At 41.1% G+C, this 17,032-nt stretch overlaps 1 protein-coding gene across 1 annotated transcript in view; it reads right to left on the bottom strand.

Moving 5' to 3' along the window:
- TACC2 (transforming acidic coiled-coil containing protein 2) overlaps positions 1-13,605 on the bottom strand; it is a 63,351-nt gene extending 49,746 nt beyond the window's left edge. Inside the window, exons 1-2 of the mRNA XM_065407844.1 lie at positions 13,487-13,605; positions 12,176-12,339 (exon numbers count right to left, since the gene is read on the bottom strand). Coding sequence (XP_065263916.1) covers positions 12,176-12,339; positions 13,487-13,605 — 283 coding nt within the window. The remainder of the gene's footprint in view (positions 1-12,175; positions 12,340-13,486) is intronic.
- Between the last annotated feature and the right edge of the window lie 3,427 nt (positions 13,606-17,032).

The raw sequence follows: 17,032 nt of genomic DNA, 5'->3' as shown, positions 1-17,032 counted from the left end.
TCCATGCTGACTGTTCCTGATCACTTTCCTCTCCTCTAAGTGTTTCATAATTGATTCCTTGAGGACCTGTTCCATGATTTTTCCAGGGACTGAGGTGAGGCTGACTGGCCTGTAGTTCCCCGGATCCTCCTTCTTCCCTTTTTTAAAGATGGGCACTACATTAGCCTTTTTCCAGTCATCCGGGACCTCCCCCGATCGCCATGAGTTTTCAAAAATAATGGCTAATGGCTCTGCAATCTCATCCGCCAACTCCTTTAGCACTCTCGGATGCAGCGCATCCGGCCCCATGGACTTGTGCACGTCCAGTTTTTCTAAATAGTCCCGAACCACTTCTTTCTCCACATAGGGGCTGGTCACCTTCTCCCCATATTGTGCTGCCCAGTGCAGCAGTCTGGGAGCTGACCTTGTTCGTGAAGACAGAGGCAAAAAAAGCATTGAGTACATTAGCTTTTTCCACATCCTCGGTCACTAGGTTGCCTCCCTCATTCAGTAAGGGGCCCACACTTTCCTTGACTTTCTTCTTGTTGCTAACATACCTGAAGAAACCTTTCTTGTTACTCTTAACATCTCTTGCTAGCTGCAACTCCAAGTGTGATTTGGCCTTCCTGATTTCATTCCTGCATGCCTGAGCAATAGTTTTATACTCCTCCCTGGTCATTTGTCCAATCTTCCACTTCTTGTAAGCTTCTTTTTTGCGTTTAAGATCAGCAAGGATTTCACTGTTTAGCCAAGCTGGTCGCCTGCCATATTTACTATTCTTTCTACACATTGGGATGGTTTGTTCCTGCAACCGCAATAAGGATTCTTTAAAATACAGCCAGCTCTCCTGGACCCCTTTGCCCTTCATGTTATTCTCCCAGGGGATCCTGCCCATCTGTTCCCTGAGGGAGTCAAAGTCTGCTTTTCTGAAGTCCAGGGTCCGTATTCTGCTGCTCTCCTTTCTTCCTTGTGTCAGGATCCTGAACTCGACCATCTCATGGTCACTGCCTCCCAGGTTCCCATCCACTTTTGCTTCCCCTACTAATTCTTCCCTGTTTGTGAGCAGCAGGTCAAGAAAAGCTCTGCCCCTAGTTGGTTCCTCCAGCACTTGCACCAGGAAATTGTCCCCTACACTTTCCAAAAACTTCCTGGATTGTCTGTGCACCGCTGTATTGCTCTCCCAGCAGATATCAGGGTGATTAAAGTCTCCCATGAGAACCAGGGCCTGCGATCTAGCAACTTCTGCTAGTTGCCAGAAGAAAGCCTCATCCACCTCATCCCCCTGGTCTGGTGGTCTATAGCAGACTCCAACCACGACATCACCCTTGTTGCTCACACTTCTCAACTTTATCCAGAGACTCTCAGGTTTTTCTGCAGTTTCATACCGGAGCTCTGAGCAGTCATACTCCTCTCTTACATACAACGCAACTCCCCCACCTTTTCTGCCCTGCCTGTCCTTCCTGAACAGTTTATATCCATCCATGACAGTACTCCAGTCATGTGAGTTATCCCACATGATTAAAGCGTATAGATCTGTTCATGACAAGGTCTTCCAAAGAGGTTAACAGAAGCCCCATGACTTGGGACATTTAAAACTAAGCTGTTAAAGCAGAAGCAAATATATTTTAGGACACAGGCAGAGAAGGAAATGGATTAACTGACCTTGTGACAGAGATGGCAGTTTCCTGCCATATGCTGGAAAATCTTATTGAATCAAGTTAAAGTATCTTAGCCTCTCATTGTATTAAAATGGAAATGTGTTATTGTGGGATTGTATGTAACTTGTTTAGGAGACCTGACTAATAGAAATCTTGGGAAGTGTTATGTGCTTAGGCACACTCTTTTAAACAATGGACTAAGACAAGAATGAACTGTTAATTGAGTAGACTTCCTAGGAAATATTTGGGAAGAGAGGAATACAAATGACCCATCTCCAGATCCATCCTTTTGAAGCTATGCCTTGAGCAGAACCCATTGTCTGGCTGATTACCTATTCACAGCCTCTTCAAAGACCCGAACTGGAAAAAGGGGTGACTCTGCATGGGAGGGGTTTAAAGGACTGACTGTTCACCAGCCAGAGTCATTATTGTAGTCAGGGGGTGATCTCTGGTAAGCTTATTAGCATGCATGTAGATTCTTTTATTGTTTTTTATACGGTTTCTCTGTAATGCTTTCACCTTAAAAACAAATGTGCTTGCTTAGAAAGAGCTGTGCAGTAGCTCATAGGCGCCAACTTTCTCCGGCGCCGGTGGGTGCCCGCGCCCCCGCCCCTTTCCCCGCCCCGACTCCACCCCATCCACAAAGTGCCCGCCCTAACTCCGCCCCCTCGCCCCCATTGGATCCCTTCCCCAAATCCCCGCTCTGGCCCCGCCTCTTCCCCCAGCGCGCTGTGTTCCCCCTCCTCCCCCCTCCCTCCCTGCCCCGCGAATCAGCTGTTTTGCGACGCAAGCACTTGGGGGGGGGGAAGCGGGACGCGGCGGGACACGGCGGCGCGCTCGCGGCGGAGGCAGAGGTGAACTGGAGCAGGGGGGTGGGGCGGGGCCACGGGGAGCTGCCGGTGGGTGCTGAGCACCCACCAATTTTTTCCGTGGGTGCTCCAGCCCCGGAGCACCCACGGAGTCGGCACCTATGCAGTAGCTTCATTGTGGCAATTACACTGTTTGCCATTTCTGAGGAGAAAAGCAAAGCAGGCTTGTTTAGGCAGCATGACTTTGCTGGGGAATTCAGATCATAGGCTGGGAGTGGTACAGCCTGGAAATATCCCAGTCAGGAGGGAGAGAAATGTGTGTCTCTGCCCAAGAGAGGCAACAGATGGGGAGGCAGAAGTCTAAAAGGGGTGCCCTGGCTGTATAGAGGGAGATTACAGACGCAGTTGCCCTGAACTGTGACAAACCCATTAGATCTTTTCCCTTCTCTAATCTCATCCTTCTCTAATCTCAGTTATGTGGATTACAAAAAAATTCTGCAAATCCTGATCATCACATGCTGTCATCACAGTGCCAGAAGATAAATATCATGGTATGGATTCTCTTCTAGGCCAAGATCTGCTTAATGTAGAGTCCTCAGGGTTGTGGCAGGGAACAGGATATGGCTCTTCAGTTCTGACTTTCACTGTGGTTTCAGAGCAGTCTCTAGAGTCTAGCTTACTCTAAATATAACCAACTGTGTATGGTCCCTAAGAGACCATCCATGAGTTGAGAATTGGTAGAGCCCTTACACTGAGGTGGGGGTGGTTGGCACAGGATCCAGCTTTGATTTTCACCGTCCCTCAGCAGGAGGAATTCTCAGAAGGCCAGATTTCAGCCCCTGTGTGTAAGACCCTGGGGTCATGTCATAACACCAGCTTAGCAATGCCTTCACTGCATGGATGAAGCTCAGGTGGCTGGAGAGGGCTGGTATTCTGGGGATGCAGCTAGTCATTTTCTCTCTGTACTATAGGGACAGGCTCCCAGAGCAGGGGCTCTTCTTGGCTGTCCCCTTGCAGACAGCCCACCCCTGCCACTGTACTCCAAAACCAGAATCCCGAGCCATAGGTTCACAGGGATTTGCATTATACCATAAAAATGTAATATACACACACCACCATACTGTATTGTGATGTTTGCATCTATCAAATTCTAACCTGCCATTTTGGGTGAAGTCCGACAAAGTGGATTTCAGCCGGTTGATATATAAAAATGTGTCCATGCCTATTTAGCAAGCAGATGCCCATTTGCCAACTTATGGAAATGCCTCTTATAAGACGTTTAATTTTTGCCTAGTTAAAATTTTTTCTGCATCTATTCTGGTCTCAATAAAACAAAACAAAGTTAGAAAATTAAGACACCAGAATTTGTGAAGATGATCAGAAATAGTGCCGGTCTTATTTTCTCTTGGTTTATAAGTTGGCTATAGATTCTGGAAATGGATATTTTGCCAGGGCTGTGTCATTAGTGGGATCCATGAGTCTTTCTTCATCTAATACTGACTTAACTCTTCCCCAAATACCTTAATGATATGTACCATCCCTAAGAATCATTAATGAGTAACAAATGCATTCCCATTTTCTCTTGAAACAGAAAAGGAAGTCCTTTAAATTCAGATTTCAGGCGCAAGTACTTTGCAGACCAAATTCATGGTTAACACACTTCTGATGACTGCATTGGTCTGGCCTTATTACCTTCCAATTATTCTGCTCTGCTTGTGTTCAGTAAAGTTCTAGCTACAGGCAGAGACCACAGAGCATTCACAGTTGGTTTAAATACTAGAGCAAGGCATGTGGTCATCTGATTATAGCTACTGGTTTAGGGGGAAAAAACGTTTCTTAAAAAGACATTTTACGGCTTATTTGCCAAGGTGTTTTAAATTATGCTGAAACAAAGACTAGTAGTAAAGTGGAAGGCTACAAAATAAGCACTCACAGTAACTGAATGAATATTTGCTGGTTACCATCCTTTCACTTGTATTAGAATCAAATATATTTATCTATGAATAGTAACCTATCAAATAAGATTGTATTCGGATTTTCTTCAAAGACAGCACTGCAGTCTTTCAGGTTAAAAGCACTAAGGAGTTATAGAATAGTGCAGGATCTGGTAACATTCATATTTCCTTTAAGTTTGTCTAGGTACTCATACGTCCTCCATCACCATAACAAATTTAAGCAGTGTGCCCATATGATATATAACTTATCAGATATTACTGTGTTTGACTATCTGTTCTTTTTTTTTTCAGTCATTAATAATGACAGAATGTTAAACAACAGTTTGTTACCTTTTTTGTTGTCTGGACCTGACATTCATTAATTATTTCCTTATACTACACAAGTCATTTCAAAAGTGTGGCTAGCATATACATTAGAGTTGTCACAGTCACTTCATTGTGATAAAGACTCACTAATAGAGCTAGTTGGAAAATTTTAGAACAGTTTTCTGTTGGAAAATGCGGTTGCGTCAAAATCGGGACAGAACCAAAATTCTGAAATCTTGAAATTCTCCATGAAATTACATTTCTTTTTCCTGCACAGTTCTGCCCATTAATACTTTGTGTTAAGGTAGCACGGATGAAAGAGAAACACAAAGAATCTATACTTACTTCTATTATTTAAGTCCTTACTGCTATACTTTACTACTAGATCCTGTGGATAGAAAGCATTTCCTCTTTGCTTCAGCGGCAATTAGAGGTATCTGTGTGAGGATTTTGCCAGGAATATTATTTATGAAGATAAAGAGCTAGCAACTTTGAAGATAGCAGACACTTCCTAAATCAGCACCTTCAGATCAACCCCTACATCTTCAGATTTTTTCATTGGAATTCTAGCTACACAATTCCATGTTTCTCTTTGAAAATTTAGTGACTTGTGTGAATTTAAAAATGTTTTTTTCTTTAAAATGAATGCTAATCAGGTGGCACTATTTTAAGAGTGTGTATTTTTTTCTTACTCCAAAAGGGTTGTGTTTGGGTTCAGTCGTGCTGAGCTGGTGTTCGCTTTTCACACTATGAGATCATTTTTTGACACTGATCAGTGTACTGCTAAGGAGACACCAGAAGTGTCACAAAACTCCAGTATTAGTCTAATCTGTACACTTTACAAGGGAATGGAGTGGAAGATAGCTAAATGCAATTAATAATAATAAACGACTGAATAGCTCTAATATATCAGTCCAAGATGTAGGTCAGTGTGAAAGCAAAAGGAATTCCAACAAGGAGTCTTCAAAAATTGTGTTAATAATAATAAATAACATAGTAATATTCATAACAAAGGCTTTCATTATGTCAGGCATCAAAAGGACTGAGGCCCCTTTGTGCTGGGTATTGTACAAACATATATAAAAAGATTTCTGCCCTGGAGGGCTTACAGTCTAAAAGACAGAAACAAATAATGGATTTGGGATGGGAATATATCATAAAGCAAATTAATATGGCGAGGAAAAAGCCTGAGTAGTTATATTATTTGCTTTTGTTGGTCGTTAATTTCTTTAAGGATTTAAGTTCTCCTGCAGCCAGCTATAGGTAATAAAGAACAAACTGTCTAAGAAAGCTGCAATACTTTCCAACAGTTTGAAATAAAACAATGTTGAAATTCTGCTGACAGCTCCACATATAATGCAGAAGCTGATTCCTGCCTATTATGTTGCTTTCCATACCCCCTTCCCTCCCACAACACGCTCCTGATCCAGTCCTTTACTTATTCCTGGAGTCTAGTGCTCTGCAGTGTACATTTTAGATTAGCACTGTCAATTTTTGTTATTATTTTCTGAATACATCCAAAATATGGGCTTGTGGTAGAAATTACTTGTTACGTTGCTGTAGGACTCCTGCTACGTTACATCATCAATGTCTTCTGATGATAGAACTGCAGCGGAGGGAGACTTGAATTGTACTTAATGTTGTGAGACAATGCAGCTTTATTACTACAAAGAGCTTTTTAGACCATGCTCTTTTGACATTAGAAGTGCATCAACAGAGCAGTGAATTTTGCCCTTTCACATCAAAGTGATCTAAACAAAAGGGTACTACTACGCACAACATTTTATCACAAAGGCTGCAGTTTGTTCATTAAAGAACGCATTATGTAACACACGTATTATGCAGTCATAAGAAGGTGAAATACGCTCCTGTGCAGAGGGCCAGCACGAAGTCTAATGTACCACTTAAATCTCACTTTTGGCCCTATTTTGAGGACTTACGTGGTCAATAGGCTTTGTGCTGGCCCACTGTACAGGGGTGAAATTCACCTGCACATTGTTATAAATTGTGCATAACAATGGATGGATGTTAGATACTAAGCTGTACTCAGTGGATAACTGATTACATAAACCACAAAAGTGCAGCTCAGGTGGCTTATGAATAGAGGTAGAGCCCAGGAAGGCAATTCCAGCCTTTTATTCACTATGATGCAGGGCCCAATCCTCCATTCCTTACTCAAGCAAAAGTCTCTGACCTAATGGGAGTTTTGCCTGAGGAAGGCACGAAGAATCAGATCCACTATGTCTAAGTCACATCTAAGGACATACAAAAAGTATGAAGAATTTATGTTGATGTAAACTAAAGAAGCACAGCAAGTAATGGATTAGAGCAGTGGTTCTCAATCAGGGGTTCATGGTTCCCTGGCGGCGGCTGTGAGACAGTGTCGGGGGTCCACGAAGTAGGGCTGGCATTAGATTGACTTGGGCCCAGGACAGAAAGTTTGGAGGCGGGAGTTGCGGGGCTAGAGCCCAGAGCCCCAGCACCCTGTGGGACAGAAGCCCCAAGCCAACCCCGCCCTGCAGCTGAAGCCTAAAGCCCCCAGCTCTGCAGGGCTAAAGCCCCAAGCCAGTCACCCATGGGGCAGAAGCCCCTAGACCCACCACCCCATGGGGCAGAAGCCTCAAGGCCCCCTGGACCAGCAGCTGAAACATGAAGCCTGGAAGCTCCCCTGCCCCCTGCGGCGGAAGCCTGAAGCGCCCTCCACTAGGCCCTGGAGTTTTATAGTATGGTGGGGGGGACTCAGAAAGAAAAAAGTTGAGAACCCATATATTAGAGAACATTATTAATTCTGACTGTTGGAGATCACACAATGGCCCACTGCATAGGGTACTGAACTGGAAACTCATAAACCCTGGGTTCTGGTCCCTACTCTCCCACAGGCTGCAGTGTGCTCTTAGGCAAGTTGCTTCACCGCTCTGTGCCTCAGTTTCCCCTCCCACCTTTTGTCTGCTTAAATTATAAGCTCTTTGGGACTGTCTCTTCTGCATGTCTGTAGAGTGCCTAGTACAATGGGAGCTGATCTCAGCTGGAGACTCTAGGCACTAGTGTAATATGAAAAATAAATAATGAGTGGATGACAGTAAATGTGTATGCTGATTTTACACTTCTACGGATGCTCTTACGTGAGAGCATGACAACAGTGTTTAATGTTTGACATTTTAATCTATAGCTTATTATCTGACAAATAGATGAGGATAGAAGGGTATTACAAAGAACTGAAATGTTTGCACAAATGGTAGAGGAAAGTTATTTTCCTCCACTGATATCAGTAAGAATGAATTACTGCTTAATGTTCTGTGGTTAATTACAGAGAGAACTCAACCATCATTTATGCAGCATTTTATAAATCAATTAGGTGTTGATGACATTTTAAACCATGAAAGTAAAGCTCCATTGGTCTGCAATAACAAGCGCAGCTATCCTAATTTACTTATATTTGTAAATAATAATAAAGATCTGAACTGTAACTGGCATGAATTTTCTGTGCCACATAGAAGTGAGGGGCTTATTAGCATAAATACCTCTGTTATAATATATTAGAGATGGATGGAAGAGGCAGTGTTCAAGTCCAGACTGAAGTTTGGAGTTGGGGTTCAAAAGAAATTCTGGGTAGAAGTTGATCTTTGACACACCTTTCTTCCTCTCCACTCCTTGCACCCTGCCTGGTGGGCTTGGGGAAAAACTGCAGCCAGGAACCAGTCAGGGATGCCAGCCAGTAGAACAGCTGCAGAAGCAGCCAAAGTAGGGACTTTTCAATGTTCAGACAACTTTCTGAACTTTTGACTGGGCTTGTGCTGATTGGCTGTTTGCTCCAACCCTCCCTCACAGTCTCCTCCTCCTTCTCACCACACCTGCCCCATGACCCTGTTCTCCCCTTGTCCTGTCCCCCTTATCCTTTTTCCCTTCCATGTCCCTGCTTCCTTCCCTTTTCTTTCCATTTATCTGGTCGCCTCCAAACTAAACCCATGCCTTCGAAAAAAACATGGAACTAACATGACATTTGCTACCATCGCTTTGCTGCTTGTGTGTTATACCCTTTTCCCTGCCTCTTTGGGGGCAGGGTCTGTGCTATTACTGTGTTTGTACAGTGCCTAGCACAATGAGGCCCTGTTCTTGGTTGCTCCTTAAGCACTACCATAATGAATAATAAATAATAATAATAATAATAAATCCACTGTTGTTCCAAAATGCTGTAAATCTCATAAAACCCAGGTAGTCTCATGAGGTTATTTGCCACTGTGGGCAGAAGTCTCATGAGAACAGCTAATCTTGCATCCAAACCAGGTCTCCGAGCAGTTAGGCAACATGGTTGTAATCTCTTCTCTTGTGCATCTCCCACTAGTGCACCCACATGTGAACAGGGGATACTCCACATAGCCCACCCTGCTAGCTGCTTAAGAGGAGGATAAGCAGAATAGGAGACAAAGCCAAGCTGCTACCATACTGAGTAGGTGTCCTGCCCATGCTCAGCCCAGCGTCTGAAGAGCTGGTAGTGGGAAGGATCCTGGAACCCTGTTTCCTCATTCACAAGTCAGAGGAGACCCAATCTCCCACCCAGCTCACATGGAGATCGTGGAGACCTCCAGAAGTCAGAGGAAAACTGTGCACCTAAAGAACTGATATCTAGCCTTAAGTTTTAACTACATTTTACTTTCAGAACCTTTATTAAACTTACACTGGAGTTAAATACATTAAAAACTCTCATCATGTCTCCTCAGCACTGGGGTCCAGCTGTTGTGCTAATCATATCATGAAGCATAATTACAATCGTCTGCATACATTATTAATGTCAGGCCTATCTGGAATCATGTGTTCCAAACCTACCATTCTCCCCCCGGCCTCCGGAAGACAAAGCTGCCTGGTCTCTAAATTGGAACACAGATTTTATGTTATTTTCTCAGTTGCAGTTTGCCAGGCCCTGCAGGTGCCCTTATTCCTCTTTTACTGAAATGGCACCAATGTGACCTTTGTTTCCCAGATTTATGCTACCAAGTAGGAGCTGTACTTCAGCTCCATGGAAGCCCTGTGTAAGGGACTGACTGTGTGTGTGTGAGAGAGAGTATAACCTATGAGGCAAGTTAACACTAAGATAACAGATTTTTAAAAAGAACAGGAGTACTTGTGGCACCTTAGAGACTAACAAATTTATTTGAGCATAAGCTTTCGTGGACTACAGCCCACTTCATCGGATGCATAGAATGGAACATATAACAAGAGTATATATATATACATACATACAGAGAAGATGCCATACCAGCTCTAAGAGGCTAATTAATTAAGATGACCTATTATCAGCAGGAAAAAAACTTTTGTAGTGATAATCAAGATGGTCAATTACAGTTTCTGGTATGGCATCTTCTCTGTATGTATATATATACTCTTGTTATATGTTCCATTCTATGCATCCGATGAAGTGGGCTGTAGCCCACGAAAGCTTATGCTCAAATAAATCTGTTAGTCTCTAAGGTGCCGCAAGTACTCCTGTTCTTTTTACGGATACAGACTAACACGGCTGCTACTCTGAGATTTTTAAAAGTGGCTTTTAAACATTTCACTATTCACATTGAAATAAGTGTCCAATTAACCAAGTAACAGGGACGCTAACTGATGTCTCCTAATAGATTTTAAAAGGAAACATATGCTTTTGCATTTCACTCCTACACTTGAATTTTTCTTGCAGCAAGCCACTGTGCTGAATAACTGCATTTTACTAACTTTTGAAATGCTGTGTACTGCTCTGTTAGTTTGTTGTAACTTGTCTGTTGCAGGCAAGTTTTACCTACAAATGAAATACTGGCATCAAAATAGAACAGCTAGAATCAATAGCCTTTAACACATTGCAGTTTACAATGGTTACAAATGGATACATTCAATCTCCCATCTTTTCTTAGTAATATCCTAAATGAGGGAAAAGGGAGGAAGGGGAGAAGAGAAACACATGGGCAGGAAAGTACATGTGTGATCAAGGATTCTGAGTAAATGTGAATCTATTGTAGTAATTAAAGACCACACTCCAAGCCTGCTTAGCATATCTGCTCCTTTACTCTCTCTGCATTTAAATTCCTTTTGCAATTAGGGAAATTACATTTGTAAAAACTGATAAAGAATAAGGAAAACTGGGAAAAGGAAGATCTGAGGATGAAAATGAAGAGGTACTAGGAGACAGAGTATTTCTTCTTATCATGTCTTTTTAGTTTTTTGGCATTTGTATCCTGGACATTTCTTCTGCTAATTATAATTTCAATCAAAACTCCCACGTTTGAGAATTTTAAGTCCAGAAATTCTGAAGGAAGACTAACTAGCTGGAGACATGTCTGGAACGTATCTTTTGTCCAAAGGACCCCCCCCCCCCCAAGAGATTGACAGACTTTACAGACTACTCACAACTTACTGATATCACTTTACCCATCTTCTGTGGTAAAAGCTGGCAGTTTTAGAACAGCACACAGCAACCCTATGCATCCATTCAGATGGAGAGAACCTTGTTCTAATGAAATACATGGGAATTTTGGGTAGACAAAGTGAAAGTGTTTTACTGGAATTTAACCAAGATATTGAGCTAACTGCTCATCTCTTGCAAAAAGTGTGATGAGGCATTTAATGACCATAAATAGTCACATTGCCTGTTTTGCAGTTCAGCTGAAAGTCACATTGAGCTCCTTGCTAATAGAAACAGCTTCTACTCTCACATCTTCCATTACTTAACTCAGCAAACAAAGGAAATTAGGGTTTTTTAGACAGAATTTCTTTACATAAAATACGATATTCATGTTTTAAGGAAAATATCTGTTTCATTGCCGTGTTACATACTAATTATATACATACTGCTATATTGCTACATGGCTTTATAGAATTAGTCTTAACTTCCTATTAACACATCTTGAACTTCTCAGAATATATCATCATCTGGTCATCACTTGCCATTTCAGGTGAAATGAGATCCGAAAATACCCTCCTATTAACTGAGATTATTAATTATACCTGATTATACAGCTATGTGTGTTTAGTCATCTGACTAGTTTCATACAGTTCTGAAAACATCAGGAATAAGGAAATTGATTTCATATGAAAGAAATGCACCCAAGGGAGTTTTTCCTTGTTTCACAAATCATATTATGGGCCTGATTCATCTCTACTTACTCCATAACAGAGTGGAGAATCAGGCTATATTTTTTAAACAAAGATGATGGTGCCAAAACATTACTAAAGTTGTATCAGGAGATGAATGTGTTGATTGATAATACAAAAAAAAAAAAAAGACTGCTGATGATAGTATTTAATATGTAATTGTCATTATCAAACTATGATATATATATTTTTTTCAGTAGGAAGAGGGCACAGCATATACTAACTAATCTTCCAGCCATCCTTTTATTAGCACCCTTTCTTTACTGGGATTAACACTGATGTCCCCTTACAGTCACATCTTCCTGAGTGATCCAGCCCACTCATTATATATATTCATTACCTGTGTCTTCCAAGGGCAGCTGTGGCCTTATTTCCTGTTCAACTGTGTCTACTGCTGCTGCTTCTACCACCGCTACTTCCAGTGGTGGCTGCGGTAGTGCAGGTGGAGCCTTTACAGGAGTGGTGGATTCTGGTGTCTCAAATGCTTCTTCAGAGTCTGAACTCCTGAGGAAAATACAAAACAGGAGTTTCTTTAACAACCTGGGCTAGTGAGCAAAGTGAGCTTTCGTGTGTGGAAGGAACAAATCAGACTTTGAAATGCAGGGTTTTCTGAGTGGAGGAAGCAAACCTCAGCTGTCAGGCTATCTCTGCATTTCTCAAAGGTGGACTACGATGGATTAATTTCACACGTGATTTCTAGAGCACGAATATCATGGCCGCAGGTTTTCTCCGAAGAAATCTTTATGCTACTTAAGATTTCTCTGTCACAAAGTGAACATGCGCTCAAAAAGTAAATGCTTCCTGAGAAGCCTGCTGTGCAGTGCAAAGGAGACTCCAGTATGAAAGCCAAAAACAATGCAACCTTTTTTATGAATTTCTGGAACTTTTCTTGTCACAGGCATAGACAAACCAACACAGAAAGACAAAAAAGGAGCTTCTCAGGAGAGTTTCATAGCTGTTTATTAAAGGCTACGGCTCTAAAATAATCAAGCCTTATATTGCTGTGTGTGTTCTGACAAGCTAGAGAGCACACACTAGAATAACTGATGGATAAGTCTCAACAGCAAGCCTCTGGCCAGCCCAGCCTCTCAGAAATGTTACGTTTCATCACGGCTGTATTTTTACATAGCATTTTCGGCAATGATAAGTGACAAGGCTGGAAAATGCATAGACTCCTGTGTGCTATCAGTAATATATTTCCACCACTGCATTATCACATACACATAAAAAAAAATAGAAGGATCACAATGGGCGCAAGCACGTAAAAGAGGTGCACAATGGAGACAACCAAATGAAATGCAAGCTTGAAAGGAAACAACTATACGAAAGGATGCACTAAGTTAGCCTAAAAATCAAATGAAGATCTACACTGCACAAGGACATAACATGTTGCTCTACGGGGAGAACCACTTTAGGAAACTGTCCTTCTAGAACTGAAAGCTATGCACTTGATGTACTTTTAAACAAACAAAACAAACTATATTTTAACATTTTTAAAACAATTTTTGCGAGCCAAGAATGCAATAACAGTATTGTCTTGTTAATTACTTCGCAAGCATTTCTGCTGGTCAGATGCAGTTTTTCCCCACTGGGTCTGTAATACAATGAATTGAATGGTGTGACAGTTTCCTGAAAGACAGGACTGACTTGCCTATTTCCAGTGATTCTCTGCATGGCTAGGAGACTGTAGTCTCCACTGCTTCTCACAGCTGTCCACATCCAGCGCGCCCACTGTATTGGGGACAAAATTTGCCATGAAGTGAAAGCCATTTCATCCGTGGAAGTACTCTACAAGCCGTCCTGACACAGTATGTAGAATCAAGGACTTCTCTGACTTCATTAAAGTTAAAAGAAAACTCTGTACTGCCAAGCAATAAATTCTGTTTGGGTTCTCAAGGCTTTTAGATTATCTGAAGCAGCTCCATGTCAGATAAAGTGCAAGTGGTGGATTTGCATTCTATTACATTCGCTTAAATCTCTCAGCATGAAGCCTGTGTGGGCTATAGCAGAAAAGACTCTGTCGTTGTTCCTGAAAGCTCAAGTGGTTAGATGGACCGGATTCTCTCCGGTTAGCTCTGCAGAATTCCAATGAGAACTCAGTCTTCCTAGTTATATTGTCACAGCACACGCATCTACTTGGACCCTACCATTAGCTCTGGAGCTAACGGATTACCACTACACCGCTGCAAAGCAGAAGGATTTCTGCTAAGTATTATTCTGTATGGGGTTTTTTCTGGCTAGGTCTATTGTGCATAAAGTTATCTCCTGCCTGTGGAACTTCACAAAGACTAAAGTGTCTGTCTATCAGTTACTACTACTGCATCAACTTCCCCAAATGCATTCTTTGCTTCAGAACTCAAACCATATTTGTTCAGCAGCCTACACAGCTGAGTGAGCTTATTAGGAGGTGAATTGTAGTTTTTTAAATTATATTCCTTCAAAGATGCAGCATCTCTCAAGTTCACAATATTTTAAGATCAAGAATCATTGCAAACAAAGAACTTCTGTAAACAAAAAGAAAGCCTTACTTACAATGAGTATCTAGCTGAACAAACACAGTCCTTTCCCTTTTCCTGACAATTGCAGAAACCTTTAACCTCACTTTGTCTTTGAAACTATCTGGGGAAAGCAATTTGGTTACTGTTTGATGTTTTCCTAACTGAGAAAAATAATTTTATTTTAACTAAAAAATAAAATGAGAAAGTTACCATGTATATGAAAAGGACTGAAAAATAGCACAAATCAAACAGCTTTTTACATAATTCGATCATGTTTTATGCATAAAGAAAGAATACATGTCCTTTCCTCCTTTTAAATATATGAATATAGTGTGATATTATATTGGGCAAGTATACTGTAGTCCTAAAATAGTAATAGCTGCATATATATGTAGAAAACAATATATTGTTTTATATATATAATATGTAGCATGTGTATTAATTGGGTATGTACATATAAAATACTGTATTACATATAGTGTGAGGAAAACGTTTATTCAAACTTATTCAAGTCTATTCAAACTGTAATTCATGTATAAAAACTGGCTCAATGACACATTCAAATTTCTATCATTATGTATGTGCTACTACAAGGCTGCTGTTGTTTGTTTCCCTTTACAGCTTAACTTACTCTGCTTCTTCCTTGGGTGAAGGGCACACAACCCATGGTCACCTGCTGGAAGTATCCAGAGGAAACTCCCTGAGTTCAAACCAAGCCTCCTGGATAAGAAAGAACGGAGCCCTATGTTTCTACCCTTGATGTCTACAAAGATATCCTTACAAATGTGAACTCATGTTCTGCTGTCATCCTGAATCTGCAGACAGGCAGCTCTAGTGCCTGTGTTGCAGCTCATAACTGTCCTAAGCAGCAGCAGATTGAAAATGAGAAGACAGATTCTGGGCTCTTTCACTGCTGCTAATAGTCTCAAGCCAGTAAGCAACAATAAAACCAATAAGAATCATATCAACTTCATTCTGAAGCAGAGCTGGGAAATGGAGCTCAGAGGAGGATCCAAGAAACATAGAGCTCTAGAGAAGGATCTAACACCACAGAATACCCTGCCACAACTAACAAGTTGTGGGAGAGGTAGAGCTGTGTGCGCGCACACACACACCTACCTTATAGCAACTAGTAGGTGTGCGAAGTGGTAATGGGGAGAGGGAAAAATCTACACTTCCTTCCAATAGCCAAAAAGATGTAGGGGTCTTTAAACTCTGATATAAACGATGGAGCCCAAGATAAGGTCCCCAAATGACCCCTTGATAGGAATCCTAGCCCCTTTCCCAGAACTGGATTTTGAAGAAAGGATGGTTATTTCCATCAGGTTGGGTCCCCCTCATTTTTCCTAGTGACCTCTAGCTAATAAGTTTAGTCATCTGGCCACTAGTTGCCTGGTAAATTTTTCAACCAGTATTTCATCTGCCAATACTTTTTTGCTTTTTATTAAGTAATATTAGTGCAATATTCATAAATGTCTTTACTATCCTAAATACAAGAAAAACATAGTAAATAACTAGATAATGCTGCTGCAGTATTTGAGATATAAAAGACAGCACTGGGAAGTTTTTAAGGATGATCAGTGTCACACAGCCATGTCAGTAGTTCCTAGGCCCCTGCTTTACCATACTTCCTTTGGAAATATTAATCCAGAAATGCTAATTGATACAGCAAACTAGTACAAAACAGCTAACATTTGAGAGATGTGACACAAAGGAAGTTTCCTCTTGAAACAAAGAATAAACAGCATCACTTTGCCAATATTATCTGTTCTAAATGGAATTAGGATGCTAGGAATATAATAATATCACAACGGAACCCAGGATGAGTTATGAAATTTAAGTCTTTCACACATGAACAATCACCTGCACATTAAACTTTTGTTGTTTAGGCTAGAAGCAGATTCTTACATAACCAAATCCCTCTATTTAAAAAATATGAGCACATGCATATGTATAGTAGAGGTTACATTATCACCTTCCTCCCTTTGTGACCAGTTTGTTTTATAAAGAGTATAAGGAAAGACTAGTAAAGATTTTGTAAGCAGGATTACAGTGAATATCTATGCTTCAACAGTTTCCTCTAGAATTTGTCTGTAAAACGTATTGTTAGCATCTTCAGAGAAAAGAAGAAAGTGCATTCCTTTCCCTCCCCCCCGCCCTTTGAACTGACATTATGAAATATAAAGTAGGATTATAAAGAATAATACATTTAAACTTATTATTTTGATTGGTTTATTGAATGTCTTCTAGAAGTGGCAAGGAAGGCAACAAATATTTACCAAAGATTCCTGGAAGTCTGCTACAGTATAACCTCAGAGTTAGGAACACCATGGGAACGGAGGTTGTTCGTAACTCTGAAATGTTAGTAAACTCTGAACAAAACATTATGTTCTTTCAACAGTTTACAGCTGAACATTGACTTACTACAGCTTTGAAACTTTACTATGCAGAAGAAAAAAATGCTGCTTTTAACCATCTTAATTTAAATGAAACAAGCACAGGAACAGTTTCCTTACCTCGTCAAATCTTTTTTTAAAACGTTCCTTTTTTTTTTAGTAGTTAACATTTAACACAGTACTGTACTGCATTTGCTTCTTTTTTGGGGTCTCTGCTGCTGCTGGATTGCATACTTCCAGTTTCAAATGAGGTGTGTGGTTGACCAGTCAGTTCATAACTCTGGTGTTCATAACTCTGACGTT

Source organism: Emys orbicularis, chromosome 7, assembly GCF_028017835.1.
Source record: "Emys orbicularis isolate rEmyOrb1 chromosome 7, rEmyOrb1.hap1, whole genome shotgun sequence".
Classification (NCBI taxonomy): Eukaryota; Metazoa; Chordata; order Testudines; family Emydidae; genus Emys; species Emys orbicularis.
This window is presented reverse-complemented; position numbering and strand designations above follow the sequence as displayed.